Below are 19341 nucleotides of genomic sequence, written 5' to 3' on the forward strand. Positions count from 1 at the left end.
CCCCTGGGTTCCACTGAACCCCCAATGTGCTGCGGCCTAGGGACCGCCACCGACGACGTGGCTGTGAAGCGGCTCCCGCCGACTCCTGGTGGACGGGCCTGAGCCCCCCGTTTACAGCCCCAGTGCCAAGGCCCGGCCGCTCCCAACCCCGGAGCCGCTGTGGTCACCCAGTGGGGGGACGGCACAGGCAACAGCCGGTTGGGCCCCAACATCAGAGCCTGGACTCCTGCGCGTCCCCGCTGGCCAGGTCTGTCTGCCGTCGGCGGGCCTGCATGCACCGGGGGGGTCCTGCACGTCCACCGCACCCTCCATGTGCCCAGGGTCGGGCGCACCCCGGAGACACTCACCTCCGAGCCCAGGGCCCAGGAATGTGGACGAAGAGAGGCCTCCAGGGGGCTCGCCGAAGGGGGCGCCCTCGCTGTAGGTCTGCGGAGAGATGAGAGTGAGGGGCGCTGGGCACCCACTCCGCGGCCAGGGGGCAGCACATGAACCCGCGTCCCTCAGCCCGGAGCCCCACAGCCCAGGCCGGCGTCTGCCCTCCCCACTCTGAGCCTCGGTTTCCCCTTTTGCCCCACCCCCATGAAGAAGGAAGACCCGCGTCCTGGCCCCGCAGCAGCTCCTCACCCGGCCGGGGTCGAAGGAGGACGCACTCTGGTCGCTGGAGCCCCAGGAGCCCGAGCCGGGCCGGTCCTCGAGGCCTGTGGGGCAGGAAGAGAGAGAGAAGGTCAGCCCCGCCCTGCCCAGCTCCGAAGCCAGCTTCAGTCTCCATCACCTCGCTCGACTCGGCAGCCTTCTCGGGCCCTCCCTGATCCAGCCCGGCCCTGGAGTCTGTCCGGCGTCCCCCAGCCATGGCGCTGCCCATAGTGACACCACCGCCACCGGCAAGCACCGCAGACACCCTGGCCCTGAGCACGCCTCTAGCTCCGCAGCTCTAAAACTGATTCCATCAGCTACCTCTGCTAGCAAACTCCTAGCCATCCATCAAAGCCCCAGGCCCCACCCCCGCAGTGACCAGGCGGAGGGGGCTGGGGCAACTGTGTCAGGCTCAGTCTCTCCTGATCCCATGATACAGTCCCACGAGGGCACTGGCAAATGGGTGCTCAGCGATGAGTCTCCCCCCTCCCATCACTGCTAATTCGGGGCGTGGGGCCATCCCTTTGTTGAAGCAGCAGCGGCAGCTGCCACTCAGTACCCGCCAGTCCACAGGCTGGCGGCCCCTCTAGCTGGAACTGAACCCGTCACCCACCAGGGGCAGTCAGAGGCCCGAGGCGCAGCGGGTGTTAACCAGTGAGCTAAGAGGACCCGGGTGGGGTCCTTATCTCCCCACACACTGTCCCAGGCCCCGCCCAGGATCCCTCCTAGGCCCTTCCTGGGCTGGGGGCATTTCTGACTCCATCTGTGGGGGGCTGAGGGGCACAGAGCACACGGCCTGGACCAGCAGAAGGGGAGCAGCCCCGGGACCCTCCCTCTCTGTGCCTCAGTTTCCCTCCTCTGTAAATGGGATTACAGACAGACTCTACTTTGCAGAACCGGGGTGTCCACGGCCACTCTGAGTCTGAAGGCCCCCCAAGCCAGGCTGGGGCGGTAGAGACGGGGATGGGTGCAGCCCAGCCATCTCTACAGGCAGGCCCCACCTTCCAACCCCACGCGCCCCAGCCAGACCCTTCACTCGCCCTCCTGCCTCCCCTGCTCATCTGTACCAGAAACTTCTTTCCAATCACATCCTTCTATTTCGGGGCCTTTGTGTTAATCGTTCCCCCAGGAGAATCGGTGTTTAATTGCTGTCTAATTTACATAATTATGCATATTAATCTCCCTGCCAAATGAATATTCATATCTCATTTAGATTTTGTTTTCTAATCAAAAATTTCCAATGTGATTATGGTGGGGGACTGGGGCGCTGCCTCGGCGGGTGGGGGCCAGGCAGGGGGCTCCCGCGGTCTCCGGGAATCCATCCGGCATCTGCCCCCAGGTTTGGGGTGCTGCACCCAAAGCCCTGGCCCCACTGGGGCTCCGGGAGGAGAGCGGCTGCTGAGGCAGGGGTGACCCTGGGCAAAGCACCAGCACCTCGTGAGCCTCAGTTTCCCTCTACATCCACTTGCCTGTCCTCCCCTCCCCCTTTGGAGCGGCCCCCACCTGAGATGAGCTTGTCCCTGCTCAGGGCGCCCCCACACCCCAAGTGGGCACCCACAGCGTGGCCCCAGAGGCGCCGGGACCCCGTAAGAGTGAGCAGGGAGGCCACGTCCCAAGGCCAGAGCCGGGCACCTCTCGGGGAGAGCTGTTCCCACACCCACAGCCCCCCAAGGCCCGGGGACTCCCCCCAAGCACGGGCCCCGGGAGCTCCTGGCCACCTAGCCCTCTCTGCCCTTTCTGGAAACCCCCTCCCTCGCTCAGCCCCGGTCACCCCCTTCCAGAAATGAGAGAAATAGGGCCGGCCCCTCGCCTGACTTCCATTAATACTGTTATTAACCCCCTCACCGATTAATTATGCATTTTAATAAGCCTGTCATGAATATTCATAGCATACCCTTGTTCGTGTTCTAATTAAAACGCACTAATAAAATAAGATGTTGCTGTCAGACAGTAATTTTCTGATGATTTTTTTTCTTTTTAAACGCTGGAGGTGAACTGCTGGCAGGACGGCGCCTGGAAAGATCTCCGGGCTCAGACCCAGCCCGGCTGGCCCGGGAGCCGCGGCCAGAGCGGGGGGCGCCTGGGGCCCTGGGGGCCGGAGCCCAGGCTGCTGCAGGGATGACCAGGAATGCCCAGAGCGGGGGGGGGTGCATTTGGCTCCCAACAAACCCTGCTCCCGGCTGGGCCACCCCCTCGCCGTGTCACGGAGGGCTGGCCCCCGTCTGATCAAACAGGGAGTGGGCTCGGCAGCTGCGCAGCAGACATGTGTTGGGACCGAGTGGCCTGTGTCCTGGGCCGGACTCCTCTGCGCAGGGCTGGCCCAGTCAGGCCCCTGGCTGCTCCAGTAAATGCAGTTTTATGCGCACGCACCCTTTTTCCCGTCCCGTCCTGTCCACCCCCGTCCACGGTGGCTTCTGCTGCAGCGGTGGACAGGTCAGCCGCCACAGAGACCGGCCGGCCCCTCATGGAGAAGGTCGGCCGACCTGGGACAGAAGACAAGTCCCCGAGCCGGTCCCTCTGCATAGAGAAGCCAGCCTCCCGGACAGGAGCGGGGCTATGGGGCGGGACGGGCACAATGCAGGTGGGCATGGGGCCCCCCGCACAGCCCTGGCCGCCGTCCTCCCAAGACCCACAGGCACAACCAGGGGGTCGTCAGCCTGGCCTGCAGCCCAGCTCTGTAAGCGCCCCCCACCCAGGGGCCCAGGCTGCAGCAGGGAGCGACCCCCTCTCCTTCCCTCCCTCCCTCGGCCTGCCCCAGGGGGCCCTCCGTGCCGGGGTCAGGCCACGCCCCTCCAGCACTGTCCTCCCAGGATTCCTGGGGACACTCCACCCCAGGCAGCCGGATGGAGGTTCCAGAAGCAAAACCCAGCTCTGCTCGCTCCCTCTCAGCCCTGCCATGGCTCCCTACCGCCCTCACGGCAGAGACCAGACTCCTGTCCCCAACATGTGAGGAGACCCTGACCCCCACCCCCAGCAGGGGTCCCCACACCTGCTCACCCTTCCTCCCCTTCAGGGAAGTCACCTCACTGATCCCCTCTCAGCCCGGGGCCCTCTGTGCAACCCCAGCGTTGCCTGCACTGGACGGGCCCCCCCAACCAGCCTCCACAACCTTTCTTTTCCATTTCTTCATGGCACCCACAAATAATGTAACGTGTCTCCAACGGGACTTCCCGCAGCAGTCACCAAGTTCTCCGCCTGTGCTGTCCACGGTGGCGGCCAAGTGCGTGTCTGAACCGTGGCCAGTGCAACCAACAGACAGATCCCGCAGTTCTCCGTGGCCGTGAGCACCCTGAGTGGAGTGGGACGGCTTGTGCCTGCTGCTCGGGCGGCGTGGCCCCCGAGACAAAGATCAAAACAACGACGACAACAACAGTGACAGTAAAAATCACCACCACGCACCACAACCTCACTGGGGGGATGCGCACCCGGACACCCCAAGAACGACTCTCCACTTTCTCTCTTCCTGCAGTTTTCCCGGTGCTGCTGAGACCCTGAGCCTGTCCGTCCCCCACCAGCTTTTCTCGCATAATCAAAGGACAAGACACCGGCCGGTGGCCTCTCCAGTTGCCCTGTGCCCTGCGGCGTCACGGTGGGGCGAGGGAGACAGGGGGTTGAATTTGGGGGGCAGCCCTTCCTCGGGGGCCTGTGGGCTCCCACAAGCTGGGGGGGCTCACTTCTCATGATTTCTGTTTTGGGCAACTTTCTCATTTTCCTGTCCTTTCCGACTTGGAGGAGAGCCGCGGGGGCTCCAGGCCGCCTCCCAGCACCGCCCTCCGCGTTCATACGCAAAGTGCTTGTTTTTCATTCTGCGGGGTTTTAAATTTTAATAAGATTTCCAGGGCCGGCGTCCAAGGCCTGCCCAGCGCCCCCTGAGTTCTATAAAGGATCGAGAAGGTGGGAGAGCATCGCCCCCACCCCGACTCCAGGCGGGAGGGCGGCCGGGGAGGATCTGCCCTGGAAGGGGGGGCGGGAAAGCAGGGGGCCGCCACCCCCTACCCTTCCTAAGACTATGGGGTCCCCCGGAGCCCCCAAAGCGGCAGTCCCCAGCCCTGGCAGAGCAGGAAGCCGTGTAGACAAAACAGGCAGCCTCATCCACCAGGAAGGGAGGCTTCACTCCAGCCCCCCTCCCGAACCCCCAGCCCGGGGTTTTGCCGGTGGGCGGGGCCGGCCCTCAGACGGGGCCCACGAATATGGGGCAATTCTCGGAGTGGAAACTGCCCCCCACCCCCAAATTTAAGATCCGGGACCAGAGTGACAACAGAAAGACCCCTCCTGCTTCAGCCTGAGGGGGACCATGCGATCCTGAGCGTGGGGACAGGAGAACCGCCCAACCCCAAGTCCGAGCTCAGAAAGCAGCCCGGCCGCCTCTGCGTGGAGACACACGGGGAGGCGGACGCAGACGCGGAAGACGGAGCGAGCCAAGGATTCGGGGTTTAACGGGGAAGCAAGCATGTCGGGGACAGCGGCCGCCCGCTGCCAAGGGCGCTGCAGAGCCCACGGGTTCTCTGTTCTAGAAGGAGGAGACCTCAGAGAGAGAAGTGACGGAGAGGTGACCGCAGCGGATCGCAGCCAAGTTTAAAGCAGGATGGACGACACGGAGGAGACGCTCGACGGGAGGAGGGCGCGTTCTGGAAACGCCCCAGACGCAGAGCAGAGGCAGGGATCTGAGACCTGACCCGAGCCGCCTGGGAGCCGGCCGTGCTCCGGAAGGAACGGGAGGGACACCCACCCAAACTGAGCCGCCACAGACGCCCAGGGCTCTCCCCCACCCCAGGGAAAAACGGAGGGAAAGCGAAGAAGGCGGGACAGACGCGTGTGCATTCGCTGGACGCCCAGGACGGACGGACAGACGAGGCCTCCCCAGGGGGAGCAGGGCTGGGAGAGGGGGCAACTGGGGAATCCCCTCCCCAACCAGCCGTCCCTCCGCGGAGGGGAACCTGCCTGCGAAGGCCACCAACGTCCCCTGCTGGGAAAACCACCCCTGAAGAAACGCTCCAGACCCAGAGGGCGGGTTCCACAGCCGGTGCGGGTCAGGAGGACAAGCCGGGCGCCCGCTGTGGGGTCCCTGACTGGCTGCTCCCACCCCCACTTTGCAGATGAGGAAACTGAAGCAGAGGAAAGTAAGTTCCTCACTTGCTCTGAGCCTCCTAACCAGCAGAGTCTATACACAAGGACCCCTGCTTCCCAGCAGGATTCTGACTTGTGCAATTTGCAAACGAAGAGAAACAATGTTTCCAAAATGTGGCGATTTCTTTACACCAGACACCAAGGTGCTGGAGGAGAGCCTGGAAGGTGCCTTCCTCCTCCTCCATGCAGGAGAGGGAGCCGGGATTTCACCCCGGGGTTGCCAGAGTGAGAAAGGGGAGCTTTGAGCGTGTTCTTTAAAACCGTAAATGTGACCACCAGTCGAGCTGCAACCAGCACGACCTTCCAGACCCGAGTCAGGAGAATGTGCGCCCGACAGACGTGGCCGCAAGGAAGGAGGACGAAAGCAGAGAACCTGAAGCGAGGGTGTGGAAGCAAACGGCGAAAATATAAGGCCGCTGCGGACTTAATCTCTTGGAATCTAACACACAGCACCTGCAGCAAGTTCTGGAACAAGCAACTCAGGAGATGAAACATGGTCAGACGCACAAAGGTATACACCAAGTCACGCGGACAAGGAGCAGGGCTGGAATATTCACCGGCAAGTCTGAATTCAGGGATGAGCTTCTGCTGGAAGAGAGGGAGGGTCTGCGGGTGACAGGCTGGACCCACAAAGAAAATCCCGCCCTGACTTGAGTTTCTCGAGCTGATAACCTGGCGTTCAAATCCTCCGAGGCCGGAGAAACACCCAGCGATGCATTAACCACAATGAGAATCTACATGTGGTCGAGCGGGAGACCAGAGCGCCCAGCTCCGCGTCCAACCATCCCTCATCCCTCGGGTACCATGGAGCGTGACAAAGGGGCCCCCATTTCTTCAAGGGCGGGAACGCCCAGCATCTTCCCAACAGCAGCTCGAGCCACGTCTGATCTCTGCATTGGTGGCCCAGCAATTCGCCAGGCCAGAGATCTCCCCAAGGACTGAACTCCAAAAAAAAAAAAAATTTTTAGAAAGTCAAGTATCTATAGAAAAATGAAAACATGGATCTGCAATGCCAACGGGCTATGGCTCGAGGCTGAAGCAGCCCTCAGAGGGACGGCGTAACGCTAGCCACTTGACGACTCGACCGACAGGAGAGAAGAGAATGGACAAAAGTGGCCATTGAAATTCAAAAGTCAAAAAAAAAAAAAAAAACTTTGAAAAGAGGAGGAACTAAGACAGAAGTAGCACAGAGACAGTAGTCAATTGATAAACATCGATTCGACAACGAGGTGGATTCCCTGGAAGAAAAATCAATGCGACAGACAAAACACGAGGCAGCTGCCCAAGGACAAAAGAAAAAGGAAAAATTAGTAAATTTGGGGACTGACACACGGACTGCACCCCCAGCCAAACAAGGACAGGATGCTTTACACGCTCCAAAAGAACGCAACGTTAACCATCTTCAAACGTGTCGAAAAGGGGGCTCTTTCCCTAAGAAAATGCTACAATTGACAAGAGGCGTGCACCAAACCTCAGGAGGAGGATTTCGCCACAGAAACGAGGCAGCTCCTAAAGGAAGGGATGCGAACGGGTGGCAGGGCGGCTCCCCACGCGCCCGGGGACCAGGGTCCCAGGCAGAGACCGTTCCAGAGAAACTGGGTCAGAAACGCAGCCGGGGGCCGAGGGCAGCCCCCCGCCTGCCCCAACTTAGGAACACAGGCAAGACACGAACGAGGAGACGCAGGGGCCAGCAGGTCGGGTCCGTGCACCATGCCCGAAAGGAACGCGTGTGCTCGCTGCGGGTGGTCGTACAGGACCAGAAGGAAACGCCCTGAACACCATAAACACACACGGAAAGATCCGGAACCAACAGCCAGTGTCAGGGTTGGTCCTGCAGACAATGCGCCAGGCAGCACGCTCTGTGCGGTTCTAGAAGACTGGCGGGCGTGAGAAGGTAGAGATCCCCTGCCCCGGGACGGCTTGATGGTTCACCTGGGAGACCGAACCAGGGGGAAAACGCGAGTAACGAAGGATGTCAGGAGGCGACCAGAGAGAAAACGGGACGAGAAAGATCCCCGAACCACAGCACGGGAAATCCTCAAATACCTAGAAATAACCCTCACTGGAAAAGTACGTGAAGGAATTAAGACAAAACAGTATAAAATGACTAAGTGCCTTTTATCCCAATTTTCAAAGTTTAAAAGTAGTAAGAGTCAAAAAATAAAACTTAGTGGGGCCGGCCCGTGGCGTAGGGGTTAAGTTCAGAGGGCCTTGCATTGGTGGCCTAGGTTTGCGGGTTTGGATCCTGGACGCAGACCTGCACCACTCGTCAGCCACGCTGTAGCAGTGTTCCACATACAAAACAGAGGAAGATTGGCACAGATCTTAGCTGGGGGCTAATCTTCCTCAGCGACAAAACAAAAAGAAAGGAAGATGGGCACAGATGTTAGCTCAAGGTGAAATCTTCCTCAGCAAAAACAAAACAGATAAACAGGTTCTCACAACAGGAAAATACAGTACTATAGAGAGAAACAGTTCTTCCCAAATTCACCTATGAATTTAACATAATATCCAAATTACAAAGGTTTTTTTTTGGGGGGAGATGTGGGAAGAAGAGACATAGCATAATGATTCTAATGGTCATAAAAAATAATCAGTGTGTCTGAAAACACGGGGGAAAAAAACGAAAAAGAACTGAGGTAGGACAATAAAAATACCATAAAACTACAATAATGAACACTGGGTAGCACTGAGATAGTAACAGATAAAAAGGTAGAAAAGTGAAATAAAAATTCACAGGTAATTGGCAATTTAGGAAATGCTTTGAAGCCCTTCAAAACCACCAATAAAGGTTTCCTTGAGTTTATTCTCTTGCTCTATAACTTCCTAACTTAAATGCTTAATCCCACTCTTTTCATTTTATCCGCTTCAATGAGAACATCAAAAGCTATGATTCCTCCCCAAGTACAGCTTTGGCTGCACCTCAGTCTCAACGTGTTTACATTACTGCTGATTTCTGTCTAGCCTGTCTTGGCTGTTTTGATTTCCCCTTTAACCCAACAGGCGGGTAAAAAGGAATTTTGGTATTTCCAAGTGGTTAGGTTTTTTTATTTCTTTCTCCTTTTTGGTTTTTTATTTCTAGTTTTGCTGCATTGTTCTCAGAGAATGTGGTTTATGCTTTAGTCAGTATTTTTTATGTTAGAGGTTTTTACTGTGCCCAGTATGGGGTCAATTTTTATAAAAGGGGTGTGGTCTTTATTTATAGGGCTTGGCCTTTAAAAAGACATACGCTTGGTAGATAAAGTGCTTCTAGGGGCCAGCCCGGTGGTGCAGCAGGTAAGTGTGCACGTTCCACTTCTCGGTGGCCCGGGGTTCGCCGGTTCGGATCCTGGGTGCGGACATGGCACTGCTTGTCAAGCCATGCTGGGGTAGACGTCCCACATATAAAGTAGAGGAAGATGGGCATGGATGTTAGCTCAGGGCCAGTCTTCCTCAGCAAAAAGAGGAGGATTGGCAGCAGATATTAGCTCAGGGCTAATCTTCTTCTTCTTCAAAAAGAGTGCTTCTAACTGGAGATGTCCCTCAGAATGGCCCGGAAGCTCTGACAGGCCCCGTCTGAGCCTCTGCACCAGCAGCTCTGGGTGCAGGGCCCCAGGACACGTGTTCTGAGCAGCCCCACGGGTGCACAGGGCCAGGAGCTGCTGTGTCAGCTCAAGCTTGATCACTTTGCTGTCAAGCTTCCCTCCCTCCCACTCACTTTTCACATCTCTGATCTGCCCAGGATGGCAAAAGCACACTTTTCTCTCCTCCAGCATCTTTCCCCATAGGTTCCTCAACCTGATACAATGAGGAGCAGGCACGTTCATGACCATCACATCAGCACTACAGAATGGACTGTGTCACCCAATTCCTAAAAATGTTCTCAAAATGGCACTAAGGCCAGAAAACCATAAATAAGAAGACAATGTAAAAACGATACCTGTAAACCACTGAGACAAACTAGACATCTCCACCAGTAGCAATGGTTACAAAGAGAGAGTGAACAAAAAAGGCTGCAATGTAGATGGCAAAAAATTAACAACCTTCCTATATAGAGTTCTTGCAAATCAATAAAGCAGAGCAGGGATACAGGACACTATGGGAGGCAGGACTGGGTGGTCAGCTGGGATGGTTACAGCTTCTTCATTGGTAAAACATGGCTAATAACTATACCTATTTCCTCGACCTGTGAGGATGGAGGGCTCACGATCAATGATCCAAGCTTGGTGGCTGGCACACAGTGCTCCAGAAATAGTGATATAAGTCCTGGTTGATAAGCACTATCATCGCTGATGTTCAAAAGTTCATCGGGCGTTGATAAAAGGAACAAACTGGTGGTACAGCCCACAACTCAGATGGATCTCGAGAGAATGAGGCTCAGTGAAAAAGGCCCATCTCAGAAGGTTCCACACTGTGCGAGTCCACACTCAGAACACTATCGACACGACAGAACTGTGGGATGGAGAACAGATCAGCGGTGGCCCTGGGTGTGGGGGGGCCCCGGGTGTGGCTATGGAGGGGGTGGTGTGCTGATTGGACGCCTCTTGCTCTGCATTGTGGCCATGGCCTAACGGCCCTACATGCGGCATGAAACACACACACACGTAAACTGGTGAGATCTGAGCAAACTCAGGGGCTCTTCCTGATCTCCCGCCACAGATGTGAGGGATGTCGCCGCCGGGGGGGCGGCGGGGGGGAGGTCAAGGGAGGGAGCGAGGGTCCTCCCTGGACACTTGGCTGCAACTTCCTGTGAATCTCTAGTTTCCAAAATTAAAAGCCAAAAACAAAAGTTGATCAACTCCAAAATAAGAAAGAAAAAGGGCACAAGACAGTGACGGGAGACTCGTCACGAAGGAACTCACGTGGCGGATGAGCTCCTGCAAAGACGGCCGCCCGTGAGCGGTGACATCAGCACCCTGGAAACGGCAGACCCCTTTTCTGAGGCCCAGCGAACGGGAGGAAACTTAGGAAGAGCCGGCGCTGGCCAAGGCGATGGGACACCAGGGGACGTGCGCAGCGTGATCACACGTCCACGGCCAGCCGTCCTCCATCCAGAATCCACCCGGGAGGCCGGGATCGCAGGGTCCCCTGTGGAAACGACACAGCGGCCGCCTCCCCCGCCCTCAGTCTTCGTCCCAAGCGGGCGCCACGTCCACAACTGCACAAACCCAGAGAGCCGCGCGGACGGTAAAAATAGGAAGACGCTTCCTCTGCTGTGTCACTGAGTGCTTCCTGCCGTCCCTGGGGCCTCGGACCCGCCGGCTCTGGCCGCAGACGCGCTGTCATCGGGCCCGGGCCCCCTCCAAAGGGAGGGGGACACACTCGGCTCGTCTTAAACGTCCTCCAATCCGGATAAAAACCCGCACACCCGCCTGGCACGGCCTCGCCTCTCCGACACCATCAGAGGGAGCCAGGCGGCCCCCACACCCGTCCACCTCCCGCTCCAGCCACTGTCGGGGACACCGCCAGGGCCGGCCGGCTGCTGACCTGCTGGCAGAAAGTGCCCTTTCGGGATGAATCTAGGAGCAACTGAGGACTCAGAGAAACCAAACTAAATAGACGCCACGCCAGCACAGATGAGGAGGGTGACGGGAGCCCGTGCCGGGGACCCACAGGCACGTGGAAACTCCTGACAAACGGTGGTGGCCCCCCAGCCCCAGGCCGACACGGCCCGTCTGGAAGGACGGTGACCCACTGACGGAAGAAAGAAACTGAGGCTCGGCAAGGGGGTCTCCCCCGGTCCTGCCCTGCTGACGGACCACCCAACTGCGCCCCCCTCCCCGGGGGCTCTAGTCCCACTGGGAGGAGGCGGGGAACGAGCTCAGGGAGGGGAGACCCCCGTCCGACCCTCTGCTGACGGGCAGACGCCTGGCGAACAGACGAGCAAGCTGGGGCTCAGAGGAGCACTGTCACCTGATAACACGGTGTCACAGCCTGGTGGTGTTGGGGGGCAGTGACGAGGCCCTTCAGCTTGGGTCTTAGGGCCTCAGTCCTGTGCCCCCCGCCCCAGGCTCAGGCTGGCGTCAACTGCTCGAACTGCACTGGTGGAGGGGGGGGTCCCCAATCGCCTGTCCGGCGGGGGATGGTCTCAGGCTGGACCAACCATGCCACTTCCCATGAGGGTAAGAAAACTCAGCCTGACACGTCAGGGGAACAAGGCAAGACCCTAACTGTCCAACGGGGTCAGGGCAGGGCCAGAGAGCGAGCCGGGGCTGCAGATACAACAGGAAGTCAATCTGCAAATATTCACGGGGGTCTCACTCAGGCCAGGCGGGGAGCGGGGGGTCTCAGAGAAGAATTTTTCCCGGTGGCCGAGGGGCTCACAGGCCCCTGGCTTCCGCTCCTCGGGGCTGCTGGCCTTGTGAGTGGACACTGGACGAGGGAAGACGGCCTGGGGCAGAGGGGGAGAGGAGGGCATGCCTGTGTCACCTCCTCCAGGAAGCCCCCGGGGCCTGGCCCTCCGCCAGGCAGGGAAGTGGCAGCGCCCTGGCTCCCGGGGCAGCTTCCGAGGGTGGGGCATGGTGGCCTGCGGGGATTTCCACATCTCAGGAAGGACTCCAGCCAGTCCTGTGGCCACTTCCTCAGGCGGAGGGGAAGGCCAACGCAGGGCAGTGGGGCGGCAACACGACATCCCTCCCTTGGGGGCGGGGGGTGAGCGTGAACTGCCCCTCGAGACCCCCTCCTCCTCCAGCCGCAGCCCACTGGACACCCGGGTGGGATTCAGAGACAACTCCAAGATGGACCTTGGGTCCTGGATCCCCAAGACACATAAGGACACAGCTCGGACACTGAGACCCCAGAAAAACACTAAAGTCCACACGTAGTGCCGGGAGGTGCTCCCCAAACCCCACCGACGGTGCAAGTGGACCCCCCAACATGCACCTCCCCAACGGCACCTCTCTCTGCCTACCGCCCTTGACGGCTCTCACCTCCCTATGGGGAGAAGCCCAAGTCCTCCCTGTGGCCCACCAGGCCCCACACGACCTGTCCCATCCTCTCCGTCCCTCTGCTCCAGCCACACGGGCCTCCTCTCTGTTCCTCCAATATGCCAGCCCAGGCCTGCCCCAGGGCCTTTGCACAGGCTGTGCCCCCTGCCTTGATACCATCCCCATCAGGCCTCTGCGCCAACATCCCCTCCTCGGAAACAGTCCCCAAGGCCCTGGCTTTGTGACAGCCCCTCCCTGCCACTCTGCTGCCTGACTCCCACTATATGCTGCTTCAGGCCGTGCTGTCTGTCCTCCCCCTGCCTTGTCGGCGGCATTCAGTGCTGGCCAGGGTGACCAACCAGTCCGGGTGTGCCCGGGATTTTCCCAATTTGAGCTCAAAGTCCCAGGAACCCCCTGGGTCCCAGGTAAACAGGGACAGTTGGTCACCCCAGCGCAGGGTACATAGACAGTAAGCAACTAACACACACTTGGATGAAAACAGCCAGGAGCTGGGTGGGATTTGGTGAGGGCTGGGGTTCCACGTCACGCCCCTTCTGTGCCTTGGTTTCCCCAGGGCGGATGGACTAGAGACTCAGGACCCCACCTGGGCTAGGGGGACCTCGGAGGCTCAAGTTGCTGCTTCACATGGCCCCCCCGTAAGTAACACAGACACCCCCCCACACACACCAGGGCCCAGGCCTCGCCCCCCCCACCCTACCTGTAGGCCTGGGCGCGCCCCCAAACACCTCCTCCCCGGGTGCCCCGTCCACGAGCCTGGGTCCGGCTGTCAGCCCCGCCCTGGGCTCAGGCCGCGCTGTCCCCGCCCCGGCCCCTCTGCACCGCCCATCTCTTCCCACAAACACGCAGCCCCGAGACAGCGGGTCCTACCTGAGCTTCCAAACTGGGCGCCGGCCAGGGAGGCGGGCCGGCCCTTCCCGTTGGCCACCGGCAGGGGGAACATCTGCAGGGGAGGGAGAGAGACGTGAGTGGGGCAGAGCCTGGGGACGGGGATCCGCCTGGAGGAGACCCCACAGGTGGAAACAGGCAGCACACGGCCCGGCCGCACGCGCCTGCGCAGAAGGCTCCCCCTGGCCGCCCCCCAGCAGCATCCCGGGAGATACAAACGGGGCTGTTTGCACAGTTTCCAGCAGAGGAGAGTAACCTGTTAGGCACTTGATACAATGTATCTGCTCTCTCAACCGATACAAAGTTCCCAAGTTGCAACTTAGGGAAGGGAGATCACCGCTGCTCAGCAGGGGGACCAGCAAGGACCACCGGAAGCTCCAGCCCCCTGCACGACGCACGCCACCTTTCCCAGCAAGCCCAGCATCACCCCCTCGTGTGCCCCTGACCTTAAGTGGAAGGAATGGGGGGGACAGCCAGGCCCCGACACTGGGACAGGGAGACTGACCCGGGGCGAGTGACCCCCGCGGCCCCCCCAGCCCCATGCTCTGTGCTTAGCAGCTGCCAGAGCAGCTCCCGTGGCACCCCACAGCTTGCTGTCAGAAGGGGAAACAGGCTCAGACGCAGGACACTGGAGAGACAAGAAAAAGGCTGCCACCCCCACGGTTGATTCGGTGGATCTCCGGGGCCTGATGTGGGACGGCCACACCCCACTCTCCCTCCCTGCCCTGGCTCACCCCAACCCAGAGCGCTAAGTCCCTAAAGATTAACCAGCTTAGCAGCATTAACCAGGAAAACCCAACACCAACAAACTCTTTTGCCACAGAAAAAACAAAACACAGCCACGCCCTGCCCCGAGGGTCTGGGTTTTACAGATCCCGTTTGGGGTTCAGGTGATTCAAATTGGCCAGAATCGAGGTCAAGGGCTTGTTGGGGAGCAGCTCAAGGCCCCCCAAAACCTTCCTTGGCCAGCCAGGAGGTGGGGGTGCAGTGCCTGGGGGCGTGACTCCCGTGGTGGCACCACGAGCCCTGGGAGGGGCCCAGAAAGTGGGGTCCTGTCCCCCATGCCCCATTCTATAGAAGGGGAAACTGAGGCCATACGCCACCTGGCCCTGGCAGGACTAAGAGCAGAGACTCATGGGAAGTGTGGGGCCCGGGCGGGTTTTCACAGATCTGTGCCCCACCTCAGGGGCGTGCCCACTCAACTGGTCCAGCCTCCCCAGGGCCCTGTCCTCCAGGATGGCTCCTCCCCCCCTGGGGAAACTGAGGCCTGGGGGGAGGGGCTGGCCTGAGCCAGGACCAGAACCAACCGGACCTGAGGCCTGGGGGTCAGCAGCCAAGCCCCTGGGTGTGTGGGGGCTCCACCCCACCTCTCTGTTTCGTCTTCTAGGGTGCCAGAGGCTCTGCTGACGTGGCACTTGTGACACGGGGCACTGGGCCGTGTCCTGTGGGCGCCACAGGTCTCATGACGAGCCCAGACCAGGCCCTGAACCCCTCGGAGCCTCAGTTTCCTTTTCTGTGAAACGGGCTCAGGACTCAGGCCACGTGGGACATCCTGAAACCCAAACGCACGTGGGCGTCTTGGGCACGGTTCAGAGGGGCGGCCTGGGCTGGCGGGGTCACCCAGCCGGGTCACAGGGCGAGCATCTGCCAGCGGCACCCCTCCCACCCACCCCTCAAGCCCTGCCCCAGGCTGGGGACCCCTCAGGCCCACGTCTGCCCTCTTTCTGACCCCCTCCAAGACAGGAAGGCCAGGTCAGGGCAGACGGGGGTCTGACAGCGTGGTTTGATTTTCTCTCTGTATTTTCATGTGAACCTCACCCAAGAAAGCGGCTGCCCTTTAAAATCTTTGGTTGCGGTCTAAAAACGAGTTGTTTTAAAGAAATACATTAACTCAGTTTCTCCGGGGCGGGTGGGAGGGCAGCTACGGGAGGGGACGACAGCTGTAACGGGGGGGGGGGGGGGGGGGGCTGCCTCCGCGCCCGCCGCTCGGCCAGGGCATTCTCCGGGACGAATGGAAACCCAGCCCTGGCCTTTCTCCCACGGGACACCGGGCACCTCAGCCCTCTCGGCCTCACTTTCCTCATCTGGAAACCGGGTGCCTGGTGCTGAGCTGGGGGGAGGACACGTTGGGACCCTCCGGCGAAGGGGCCAGGTCGGGGCCCGTGCGGCCGCCCCCCCGCCCCCCCAGTCGCTCCGTTCCGGCCCAGTGATCTATGACTTGTCAGTTTAACAAAAAAACAAGCGAGCTGCACCCCTGATTACTCAGCCGAGGAGGCAAAAATAAGACGGGGCTTAAAAATACCGGCGTGGCCCTTCCGGAGCGGTGGCCCCCAGTCCCGTGGGCTCTGCTTTTCCGCAGGGCGGCTGACGTCGTTTTGGTTTAGGGACTTTTGTTTTCGACAGACCTCGGCGGCCTGGGCCCCGGACGGGTGGAGGGTTAAATTCAGACCGAAAACTCCCTCCCCAGTCCTGTTTCAAGCCCGAACGGTGCTCGCTGGGGGAGGGGAGGCGGCAGGATTTAGGGAACTGGCCGTACCCAGGTTCCTGGGTTTGCCAGGAAACACCAACCACTCCCTCCCCCAACACCCATGACAGGTGGCCCACTGCATAGACAGGCAAGTCGAGGCCCTGGTCCTCCAAGATGCGCCCCAGCTCCCGACATGCAAGGGGAGCTCCGGTTCCAGCCTCGCCAGGGCTGCTGTGTGACCTTTGGAAGGCAGCAACCCTCTCTGAACCTCCATCTGCCCGGCTGGGAAACAGGCCGTTCTGGCGTGGATCAAACTGCCTGGGACATGTGAAGAACCTCTCACTCTCACCAGGGCCCGCCCCCTCCCCAACAGGAAAGCTTCCTCTGGGCCAGCACTGCCCAGATGCCCATCCACATCTCCTGCGGTCTCCTCCCGTTCCCTGCGCCCCAAGCTCCTGGCGACACACCACGCTGGCCACCGCGTGACTTGATAATTGAGTCTGCCGGCTCACCAAGGGTCCCTGCTCCCTGCACAGGCCAGCCAGGCACCGGACACTCCTTTTTTCTTTTTTTGCACACACATGGAGTGAATAACCCTGATCACACCCATTCTGCAGATCACAAATGCCAAGGCCACCACCCCCCCAGAGCCAAGCAAGAGCCTCAGGGCCGAGCCTCCCCATGGAGGTGTTGGAGGCTCTGGGCAGCCCCTCCCTCTCTCTGGGCCTCAGTTTCCCCATCTGTAAAGTGGTGGACTAGCCCCAAGCTGTGCCTGGGCAAACACCTGGGGTGACAGGTGCCTCTGGAAGCTGGGGAGGGCCTGGCTGATGCTCACTGCTGTAGGGGTGCCAACCTACCCGTCGCAGTGCACCCCAACTCCCCCGGCCCCAGCCAGAGGCCCTTCCATCCAAACCAGCTTAAGGCCGGGCTGTCGGGGGGGTTTTCTGCAGATGCTTCTTTCCCAGGAAGCCCGGGGTGTCCAAGAGGTGGCCGGAGGCCTGGGCTGCAGTGGGGAGGAGCCCGGGAGAATGGGATCGAGGCTCACCATGCTGAAGTCCAGGAGGTCGCTGAGCTCCTTGTCCGTGCCCACGGGCGCCATCCTCTGCGGCTGGCTCATTCTCTGACGGTGACAGCGGGCGCAGGGGCCAGGGTGGGCACCTCAGGCCTGGAGACTGCCCTGCGTGGTGGAGAAGGGAGGTGCCAGGACAGACACACACGGACAAACAGGGAGAGGAGAGAAAGGGTGAGCGACTGAGGCCGGGGTGGCCAGATGGGGAGGGGAGAGCTGCTTAAAGGCCCCTCTGACCACCCAGAGGATCTGGGTCTCCCCACAGTGAGTCCCTTCCTGACACTAGGGGTGGGGGCAGGGCAGCCAGGATCCAGGGGTCTGGGCCCCTGGAGACCCCTCCCCAGAGCCCGCGGGGAGTTTGAACAATGAGGGGGGCGGGGGGGGGGGGGGGGGCGCGAGAATACAGCTCCCCTGAACTCTCTCTGCGACCACCAGGGAATCGGGAATCAAATTGCAAATTTTCAACGGGATGCAGGGCGGGGAGCCCGCCGGCCAGAACCCGCCCCTCTCCCCCGCCACTTCTCCCATTTCCAACCCCCCCCCAACCAGGCTCCCCCACTGGCCACGCCCCCGAGAAGGAGGCGGGGCGAGCCAGGCCCCGCCCCCAAGGAAATTTGGTGGACCCCCCCCTTCCCAGCAGCTGTCACAGCACGTTGAAGGCCCGGTCACCCCCAAATTCAAAGCGAAAGAAATCCACAAGTGAGGAGGAGCCGCCCCCTCCCCGTTCACGACCGAATTGGGGGTGGGGGGGCGCCCTGCGCAGCGACCTACCCACAAAGTTCCCCTCCGCCCCTCACCTCCTCCCCCCACAAAAAAACAACCGAACTCAGAAAAGAAAAAAACAACCCTGGGTTGTTTTATTGTCGCGATGTATCCGGGAATTATTTTTAAGCAACTTTGAAAACATCCCTCGCCGCCGCCCGCCCCTGGGGGGGGTCGCAAAAGCAGGGTTTCCCCCGCAGGGTCCCAGGGGCTCCGTGCTAGAATGGGGGTGGGGAATCCACCTGCCAGGCCCCGTCCCACCCCAGCGGAGGGCGAAGGGAGAAGGGCGAGGGGTGCGTCCCGCACACAGACAGCCGGCCGAGCCCCTCCGGGTTCCCCGGGTGGGGGGCGGGGGCGGCCGCGGAGCAACCCCAGAGGCTGCGGGGGAGAGGGGGTTCCGAGATCGAGGGAGACCCGACTTCAGAAGCGGAGAAACTCCCCGCTTTGTGGGCCAACTAGAGACGGGGTGTGAAACGGATGCCCCGGCGCACCCCCTCCCCCGCTAAGTTTTTTTTTTTTTCTTCTTTTTTGGAGGGCGTGTGAAACTGACTTTTTTTGAGGAGGACGAAACCGCACTCTTTTGTGGGGTAGTTGAAACCGATCTGAAGGCAGACTCGGGGGAGGGGGAGCTGAAACGGGCTCTTAAGAGGGGGCCGCGGCGAGACTTCTGGGGGTCGCCGGGACTTGGGAGGGGAGACTGGGAAAGTGTTGGAACCCACTTCGGGAGACGCTTGGGGGGGGGCCCCAGAGAGCGTCTTCCTCTCGGGGGTGGGGGGGGAGAGGAGGGGTGGGCGGAGGCCCGGGAACCCAATCCCCCGCCTCACCCCCCGCAGCCGGTGCAGGCGGCGCGCCCGGGAGCCCTTTGAAGCTCTGCTGCCGACCCCCAGCCGCCCGCCGCCGCCTCTCCCCGCGGTAACGCGGAGCAGATGTTCCCCCCCGGCCCCGACCCGAGCCCGCGGCGCGCAGCCCCTTCCCCGGAGACAAAAGGGCTCCCCCTCCCGCGCGCCCTCCTCTCCAAACTCCGGCCGGCCTCCCGGGGAGGGGGCGCCCGGGACGCGCGCACGCCCGGTCGGCCGGCCCTCGGGCGCCCCCGCAAAGTTTCCCGAAGTGGCCGGGGGCGGGGGCCGGGGCCGGGCGCGCGCGCTCCTCCACGTCGCCGCCCCCCAGCGGGCGCAAAGTTGGAGAGAACAATGACTCGGGCGGCCCGCGCGCCCCCGCCCCAGACTCGGGCGGCCCGGCCGCCGGCCCCGCGCGCCCCCGGCCCCGCGCGTTACCTGCTCGGCGCGGCCCGGCGCGCGGGCGGCGGCATGAACGGCCCCCCCGGACAAAGGGCGCGCGCGGGCCCGAGGGGCGCGCGTGGGCGGCGGCGGCGGCGGCGACGCGTGGCCTGGGGCGCTCCCGCGTGGCCGCGCCCGCGGGGCCCTGCGCGGCCGGGGCTGGCGGAGGCGGCGTGCGCGGAGCCCGCGGTGCCC

The 19341-nt window shown here is 61.2% G+C and overlaps 1 protein-coding gene across 17 annotated transcripts in view; it reads right to left on the reverse strand.

Moving 5' to 3' along the window:
• Positions 1-19283, reverse strand: part of TCF3 (transcription factor 3) — a 35441-nt gene extending 16158 nt beyond the window's left edge. For 15 of the 17 annotated variants that reach the window (XR_011496086.1, XR_011496083.1, XR_011496081.1 and 12 more), the window contains exons 1-5: positions 19144-19282; positions 17084-17215; positions 13554-13626; positions 625-698; positions 348-426 (exon numbers count right to left, since the gene is read on the reverse strand). Coding sequence is in view for 10 of the 17 variants with exons in the window: in XM_070491644.1 (XP_070347745.1) it covers positions 348-426; positions 625-698; positions 13554-13626; positions 17084-17155 (298 nt within the window). In the remaining 7 variants the exon portion in view is untranslated. Of the gene's footprint in view, positions 1-347; positions 427-624; positions 699-13553; positions 13627-17083; positions 17216-19143 lie in introns of all 17 variants that reach the window. The other 2 variants (XR_011496085.1, XM_044753615.2) reach the window with 2 other exon arrangements.
• Between the last annotated feature and the right edge of the window lie 58 nt (positions 19284-19341).

Source organism: Equus asinus, chromosome 20 (assembly GCF_041296235.1).
Source record: "Equus asinus isolate D_3611 breed Donkey chromosome 20, EquAss-T2T_v2, whole genome shotgun sequence".
In the NCBI taxonomy this organism is placed as follows: Eukaryota; Metazoa; Chordata; class Mammalia; order Perissodactyla; family Equidae; genus Equus; species Equus asinus.